Source organism: Micropterus salmoides, unplaced genomic scaffold, assembly GCF_014851395.1.
Source record: "Micropterus salmoides isolate LMB-PRFRI ecotype aquatic unplaced genomic scaffold, ASM1485139v1 Ms_hic_scaffold_4428, whole genome shotgun sequence".
NCBI lineage: Eukaryota > Metazoa > Chordata > Actinopteri > Centrarchiformes > Centrarchidae > Micropterus > Micropterus salmoides.
Genome location: NW_024043849.1, coordinates 1 through 9,177, shown reverse-complemented (window position 1 = coordinate 9,177; position 9,177 = coordinate 1). Strand labels below are relative to the sequence as shown.

The window sequence follows — 9,177 nt, the reverse complement described above, 5'->3', positions numbered from 1 at the left end:
AGGCTGGATATCGTCATTTTCAGAATGGCGCTTCCTCACAGCGCGGGTTCTCGTTGGCTGTTGTAGGCTGTGAAAGGGACATGTGAGCTCCTATTGGGTCGGATTTGGTGTCACTCGAAAGGTCAGAGTTCAGCGGCTAATTGAATACAAGCCATCGTAGTTGTTTACATTCAAATTGGAGTTATTACGGTTATAATGACAAACGAGCCACGTGCAGATCTGAAGCGATGCGGCAGCCGTCCCTGGGGATTTACTGATGGAATAATGTGTTTTGGACTAATATTTTTACTGGATTTGATCATCTGGACCTTTGACAGCGTAACAAGACCATTTTTGTTGGAATATAATCGATCGGTGGATTAAGTTACTGTGAGGATTCATAAGTGAGTCGCATCAGTTTTGTTTGTACTGGTTGGTCTGACAGAGGCGCTGATTGGACCCGCTGTGGTATCTTGAAATGGTTTGCATTGGTTGAATCACGAGGATTGTTGAGTATGAACTTAACATAGCAGTTATGTGCACATACTGAAAGCTGCCACGAGGACCTGATGTAACGCACCGTCTGTAAGTCCACCTTCAGATCTAAACGAGTCCAAGATACCTCTGACACTAAAAGACTGAATTCACTTTGGAAATGTTCTGATGCAGGAAACACAGATGAACCTGCTTTAATAAAATCAGAGTGACTCAGTGATCTGTGCTGTGTGTTAATGCATATGTCTGACCTGTAGCTGGCTCTCCTGACTCCCTCGGGCCTCCTGCAGCTCCTTCTCCAGCTGCTCCAGACGAGCAACACGGATCTGAAACACACACAGTTCAGACTCATCCAGATGTGCTGTGTTACCAACCAGATGTGTGTACTGTAAACCATCAACAACAACTCAACTGTGTAATAATTTAATAAGATGAATCGATATTATTTGGAGCAGCAGCAGCCGTCAGTCTCACCTGTGTCCTCTGAACCACCTCGTCGCTGGTGCCGAAGCGTTCCTCCATCACAGACTGAACTTGCTGGGCTTCAAACTCCAGCTGCTGCCGAATCAGATCCATCTGCAGAGAAAACTACAACACAAACACACAAAGGTCAGGGCATAATATAGGTCATAATAATATTAATTCAAGCACTCATTATGCAGAATGGCCCATTTCAGAATGATTGGTTTAATGATGGTTATTATATTATTGGATTATAGTCAACCTGTAATAATAAATCATTATAGATTTACTGATTAATATTATTCATTTTAATCTGCAAAGTTAGTAAAAAGTACAATTTTGAGATGTGGTGGAAGTAGAAAGTGGCATTAAATTAAAATACTCAAGTAAAGTTATCTAAAATTGTACTTCATCTATAGTAAATTACCAACACCAGAGATGCTCACAGGTCACTGAGTCCAAGTCTCAAGTCTCTGGTGGTTATAATGAATGTTGTATCAGCTGCTGCGTTCAATCCAGGCTGCTTATAAAACTGCAGAGCTATAAAGGGATTCTGTAACTGTAACCTGTTTTTAACTTACAGAGCACAACCATGTGATGTGCAATGCAATTAATGACTTATTATTAATGGCTTATTAACTACTGTAAGTCAACACACCCTGCAGACTGTCAAACCCAGTGCAACGTTATAACTAAATAAAACTGTGACGTTACATGATCAACAATAAACCTGTAAACTGTTTGCAGCCGACTGTAATAATTAACGTGATGGCAGCCAGCGGGACGTAAATGAAGTTTGGCAGGTAAACAAATGCTCATTCATCTTAAACCTCCCGTAGGTCGTAGCTGAAGCAAGAAGCAAGCTAACGTCAGATGGTCAATGCTGAGCTAAACATGTTCACTAACCTCAGGTTACTAACCTAAATGTTGCGTTCAGCGTTTCTTTGTTTGGGTCTTGTTGTATGAAGTTTTAAAGCCAAAATTTATGATGTTCGGCTCAGCAGCTGCCGCTGTTTGTTGTCCTCTCTCACAAGCGGCCGCGCACAGCTGATACTACGTGTTACGTAGACAGGTTATAGGTAACGCAGGGAGGGAATAACGGCACGCTCATCAGAAATTTCCTAAAGTAGACATTGTTCACGAATCCCGCACCTCGATTCTGAGTCGAGTCTGAAGTCACTGCCTGTGCGACTTAAGTCGGACTCGAGTTCCCATCTTTGATCAACACACAGGCAGTGGTGTGTGTGTGTGTGTGTGTGTGTGTGTGTGTGTGTGTGTGTGTGTGTATAGTCACCGTGTCAATGCGAGGCAGCTGGTTCAGTCTCTGTGACAGCGCCTCCAGCTGGCTGAAGTACCAGCAGCGCTCCCTCTCCTCGCGGTCGATCTCCCCCAGCAGGAGGTTCCTACAGACGGTCACACACAGTCTGTTAGATATCACTGCTCAACCAATCCTCACGCCACCCATCCTCACGCCACCCAACCAAACTTATCCTCACGCCACCCAACCAAACTTATCCTCACGCCACCCAACCACCCAATCCTCACGCCACCCAACCACCCAATCCTCACGCCACCCAACCAACCACCCATCCTCACGCCACCCAACCAAACTTATCCTCATGCCACCCAAAGCATCCTCACATCACCTAACCAAACTTATCCTCACGCCACCCAACCACCCAATCCTCACGCCACCCAACCAAACTTATCCTCATGCCACCCAAAGCAATTCTCACGTCTCCCAACAGACCACCCAATCCTCACATCACTAACCAAACTTATCCTCACGCCACCCAACCAACCACCCAATCCTCACGCCACCCAACCAAACTTATCCTCATACCACCCAAAGCAATTCTCACGTCTCCCAACCAACCACCCAATCCTCACATCACCTAACCAAACTTATCCTCACGCCACCCAAAGCAATCCTCACGCCACCCAACCAACCAACCACCCAATCCTCACGCCACCCAACCACCCAATCCTCACGCCACCCAACCACCCAATCCTCACGCCACCCAGCAACCCAATCCTCACGCCACCCAATCCTCACGCCACCCAATCCTCACGCCACCCAATCCTCACGCCACCCAACCACCCAATCCTCACGCCACCCAATCCTCACGCCACCCAACCAAACTTATCCTCACGCCACCCAACCAAACTTATCCTCACGCCACCCAACCAAACTTATCCTCACGCCACCCAACCAAACTTATCCTCATGCCACCCAAAGCAATTCTCACGTCTCCCAACCAACCACCCAATCCTCACATCACCTAACCAAACTTATCCTCACGCCACCCAACCACCCAATCCTCACGCCACCCAACCAAACTTATCCTCATGCCACCCAAAGCAATTCTCACGTCTCCCAACCAACCACCCAATCCTCACGCCACCCAACCAAACTTATCCTCATACCACCCAAAGCAATTCTCACGTCTCCCAACCAACCACCCAATCCTCACATCACCTAACCAAACTTATCCTCACGCCACCCAAAGCAATCCTCACGCCACCCAACCAACCAACCACCCAATCCTCACGCCACCCAACCACCCAATCCTCACGCCACCCAACCACCCAATCCTCACGCCACCCAGCCACCCAATCCTCACGCCACCCAGCCACCCAATCCTCACGCCACCCAATCCTCACGCCACCCAATCCTCACGCCACCCAACCACCCAATCCTCACGCCACCCAACCAAACTTATCCTCACGCCACCCAACCAAACTTATCCTCACGCCACCCAACCACCCAATCCTCACGCCACCCAACCAAACTTATCCTCACGCCACCCAACCAACCACCCAATCCTCACGCCACCCAACCAAACTTATCCTCATGCCACCCAAAGCAATTCTCACGTCTCCCAACCAACCACCCAATCCTCACATCACCTAACCAAACTTATCCTAACGCCACCCAAAGCAATCCTCACGCCACCCAACCAACCAACCACCCAATCCTCACGCCACCCAACCACCCAATCCTCACGCCACCCAACCACCCACCCAATCCTCACGCCACCCAACCAAACTTATCCTCACGACACCCACAGCAACCCTCACGCAACCCAATCCTCACGCCACCCAACCACCCAATCCTCACGCCACCCAATTCTCACGCCACCCAACCAACCACCCAATCCTCACGCCACCCAACCACCCAATCCTCACGCCACCCAACCAAACTTATCCTCACGACACCTACAGCAACCCTCACACCACCCAACCCTCACACCACCCAACCCTCACACCATCTCCAGGAGAACTAAAACAATCAGCTGACCTCTCCTTGTACAGCTCCTCCAGGTGATGATCGCTCTGTCGACCATCCGCACCGCTAATCACAGCTGTTTTGGGTGGGGCTCCGTCCAGGAAGTGATGGGGTATCATTACGGCGGCGGCCTCGCCACCAGATGCTGCGCTCATACGTGATGACGCTCTCAGCGGACTTCTTGCTCTGCCTGCCGCCGAGGAGGAGGAGCAGGAGGAAGGAGGCAAAGCCAGACAAGCATCTAGCTCCACCCCTCCACCAACACCTGTTAGCCCCGCCCCTCCCATGCTGTCTGTAAGCAGCCTCAGGTTGTGAGGTTGGTGTTTGAGTTCGTAGTAGTTGGTGAGGTCCATGTGGAGCTCTGAGGGAGGAGGAGGACCAATAAATATGATTAATCAAACCCATCCATCATCCACCCATCGCTCTTTTTATGTATGTTTGTTTATTGTATGTCTTCCTGTCCTTCCACCCACCAACTCTTTCTCTCTTCCTTAACTTCTTCCTTCTTTCCCTCCTTTTTTCTTTCTTCCTTACTACCTTCTTTCCCCCCTCTTCCTTCCTTCCCCTTTTCTTTTACCTTCCTTTTGTTTTACCTTCCTTTCTTTCCATCTCCCTTCTCTTCCATCCTTTCTTCTTTTATTTCATTCTTTCTGTTTATTTGTTTGTTTCTTTCCTTTCACTCACTCTCGCTCTTCCTTTCCTTCTTTTCTCCATCCCATCCTCTTTATCTAGCTTCCTTCCTTCCCTCCCATCCTTTTCTATCTCCTTCCTTTTGATTCTTCCTTCCTCTCTCTCCTCCTTTCTTGCATCTTCCCTTCCATCCTTTCCTTTCCGTCTTTCCTTTCTTCCTTCCCTCCTACCATCTATCTGTTATCCATAATTTCTTCTGACAGACAGAACTGAACTGTTTTCTACAAACATGTCTGCTGTTAAACTTAATTGGAGTCAATTTAATTCCCATCCAGACAAACTAATTGGCATGAATTAGCTTTTTTAATTGGACGGAGTCAAACGAGGCAGAGCCAGCTGCAGCCAATCAGGTTAACTGATTGAGTCGATTAATTCTCTGTGAATGATGATCGGTCCCAGCGGAGGCTCAGACCAGCAGAGTCGAGCAGAATCAGACTGTAAACATTAAACTCGTGTGACTCTGGAGAAAAAGGATCCAGACCTTTGAGTTGGTGCAGCACGTCGCTCCTCCCGGACGAGGCCAGCGTTCCCGCCTCCTGCTCCAGTTTACTCTGCAGCTGCTTCAACATCCTGCGTCAGAAGAGGAGGAACAACCGGAGATTCAGAGACAGAAACTTTTTGCAGTGTGAAAACAGGTATCACAGAAGAGAGCACCACCCAGGTGTAGCTGGGGGAGGAGGAGGTCTTCCAAGGTGAACTGGTCCCAGGAGACCGGCCAGACTGAAGGTGTGTACAGACTAGGGATGTCACAATTCCAGAAATGTAGTAGTCGATACCAAGAAGAGTGAAATTCTACAAAATTCTTCTCATACTTCTCATACATACTGCGATAACAAAAAAACTAAAACAATAAATCACTTATACTCATGAAAACATTTGAACATTACAAACATTTCATGGTTCACAACTGTCAGAGGTCGCACGCCTCTGGAGCAACAAGGGTGGATGTGTCACAGTGGGAATTGAACCCGGGTCTCCCGCAAAGGCATGTGTCTTATCCATTGCGCCATCACCACCCCATTAAAATTTTTTAATAATTTTAAGGTTTGGACTGACAGAACAAGCGTCATGAAGGAGTCACTTTGGGCTCTGAGTAACTGGGAAACATTTCTCACACTTTTCAGAATTTCTACAGTTGATTACTGGAGAAAATAATCAGCAAATTGATCCAGAATGAAAAAAATAAATAAATACTATAATTGCAGTCTGATATAAAACAGTTCCACCTCAAAAACTACAGCAGTAAATCCTGCTTTTACGTGAACGCCTGAGTAATAACAATAAAATCATTTATAATGAGTACAACGTCACAGGGGAGTTTTTCTTCTGCTTTGAGTACTTGTACTGATGAGCTTGTAACAGTATTTTACAGTGAAGTATTAGTACTTTAACTTAAAAGGATGTGAATACTTCATCCACCTCTGTGTATTTGCAGAATGAAAACTCCACCTCAGGACAACATGTCTTGTTGTCAGCAGTAGCTGCATGTCTGTCTCCGTCCCCGCTGCTATGAGCACATGAACTCAGACACAGATAAATATTTAGCTGCACCAGATCTTAACCTCCACAGTCCTGCTGTCTTCGCTCTGATGTTCCGCTTTTGCTAGTGTTTCAGCAAACACAGAAGATAATAATCCCATGAAACAGGTCAAACCACAAGCAGCAGATAAAAAATCACCACATCCCAAACAAACGTGATCAGAAGATTCTCTGTGTTCGAGCTTCCTCCTCTGATTTAACCCTGCAGACTCACCTGCTGCAGGTGAACCAGCATTAGCTCTCCTCTCTCTTCTGTTTGTGTGTCAGAGATCCTGATTCTGATCAGACCGGCTGAGCTCAGTCTGATAATCCAGCTGCACTGAGCATCTGGACACGTGAGTGTGTGTGTGTGTGTGTAGTCACATGCATGTGTACACGTACATGTGTGTTTGTGTGTGTGCAGCTGATGGGATTTATCTCCAGCAGGATTTGGGTCTTAGCCTGATCTGACAGGTTTCTGTCTCTCGGTTTGTTTATTGATTATTTTCTAAATATAGTTGATTTTGGACATTTGAGGTTTTAAATTACGACCTGTTTTTTATTTATTCATTTAGCTGACGCTTTTATTCAAAGCGACTTACAGTTGCTATATGTAAGAGGTCGCACGCCTCTGGAGCAACAGGGGTAAAAGTGTCTTGCTCAGGGATTCACAGTGGATTCGAACCCGGGTCTCTTCCACCAAAGGCATGTCTTATCCACTGCTCCATCACCACCCCATTAAAGAGTTAAAATGTTAAAGGAGACAAAATGCCTGATTACAAATGTGTTTTTGCTCAGCTTTGCCTGTATTTTCATTCACAGACAAATTATATATTTATATGTTGAAAAATAAGCAGCGGTTTGGTCCTTTAACTGTGTGTCGGTGGTGTTGGCAGTATTGAGTGTGGTGGTCTTGGGGGTTGGTGTATCCAGACTGACCTTCATGCCGGTGGTCTCGGTCTCCAGTTTGGACAGGTGGTTGGAGTTGTCCTCCAGCTCCCTCCTCAGGTGGGAGTTCTCCTTCCGGAGCGCCTCCACCTGGTGGGCCAGCTGGTCATAGGAAGCCACGGCTTTGGCCATCTTCACACTCTGCAGCCTCCTGCAGGAGGAGCACAGAGGTGGAGGAGGTGTTATTACCCTCACCTGCCTTCACACAGTCAGAAGCTGCGTTCACCAAACATTGTTTTAACCGAAGGAGCTGCAGAACGGCTGCAAACCGCCGGCAGCTGCACCAAAACCAAAACCAGCATGAACACGGACACAATCACAGAAACAACCTTTTGTTTGTTTGTTTCTTTGTTTGTATCTGGTTTCACTCAGTAACACATTTACAAACAACAAAAGAAGCTACACGGTTAGCAGCAGGGCTAACTCCTTGTATTAATCTGTGAAGACATCAGAATAAGTTCTTCCCATTCTGCAGACACAGCATGAATGCACCGCGACGAACAAATCGATCCCACCTATAGATCCTCGCTGAAGGGCACAAAACCTCTGCTGAACTCAAATGCAGCACTTCTGAAGGTCATCACTAAACAGCTTCCAGGTCGTTTCTCTACTTATACTTTTGGGAAACGAGGGGAGAAACTGAAGGTTTGAAACCAGACTTGAACCAGAGCTCCTCCTCCTCCTCCTGATGAGTTCTGTTGACAGCGGCCCGACAGGAAGCTCAGTCCAGCTGTTAGATAACATGTTATCTAAGTTTCTCCTGCGGCTGTTTCCAGCCTCCACTCATCTGATCCTGAATCAGTCTGACAACTCGTCACACTTTCCACTCGTCCGAACACAAACAGCGAGAGACTTTAAACTAAACGTGTGTTTAACCTCTTTGATGTTTAGAGCTACACGTTAGTCTGTTCTGTGTGTTTTAATTTGAACCCAGTATCAGTACATAATGACAGTACTGGCTGTTGAAGGAAACAAAGTACACTGTATGTTTTTATTGTTATAGTTAGGGCTGGCTCTGGTGAGTCCTGAACCTTAGTTATGCGCTATAGCCCTATACTGCCGGGGTTCCCATGATGCACTGAGCTCCTCTTCCTCCTCATCTCTACCAACCTCATCCCATTACAGCATGTACTAATTCGACTTCTTCCCTTTACCATAGTCTTGTGCTTTCTCGTCCCTCTCTTCTTCTGTTGCTTTCTGCAGGATGGCTCTGGATCTGTGGGCTCTGGATCTGTGGTTGCGGGCTTCCTGCTGCTCCCATGTTATTATTAGTCCCATTACTTCAATGATCTGTACTTTATATATTATATTAGTTGTTATCTCTTTTAAGTGTGTTTGCAGCATCTGGGAGGTGAAACAAGATAAGAATTTCTTTGTGTATCCACTGCACATTTAACAATAAACTAATATCGCTATCATACTAGTAATTATAATGTACCACCTGTACTGCTTTGGTATTTGGTATATTGTGTAGATATTGAACATAAACTGACATATTACGCTTGTTAAATAAAAAGTAGAGTGAATGTTTCATGGTTTGTTTGGGCAACTCAAAGCTCCTGGTTAAGTTTCAGCAGGGGGGACTTCTGTAGTAAAACAATCTCACATTATCTTCAGATAAAGTTCAAGATGTTTTTCTGCACAGAACAACGAGGGTTTGTGTGTAAACAGAGAATATTTTAGTTTTTATATTGTCTTTACTAAAATAACTATTTTAATAACTGTTATATTCTTTTCTAGGGGGCTGTGTAACATCTGACTGCACAGTTTGTAGAATATGTACAATAAGTCAATAA

At 46.1% G+C, this 9,177-nt stretch overlaps 1 protein-coding gene across 1 annotated transcript; it reads right to left on the bottom strand.

Moving 5' to 3' along the window:
* Nucleotides 1–646: 646 nt before the first annotated feature.
* LOC119887875 (adenomatous polyposis coli protein 2-like) lies at nt 647–7,532 on the bottom strand (the record flags this gene model as incomplete). The annotated part of the gene is made up of 6 exons (XM_038698438.1): nt 647–800; nt 949–1,062; nt 2,231–2,339; nt 4,238–4,586; nt 5,397–5,485; nt 7,308–7,532. Coding segments are annotated over 6 exons (979 nt in total), but the record flags the coding sequence as incomplete, so codon positions are not given.
* Between the last annotated feature and the right edge of the window lie 1,645 nt (nt 7,533–9,177).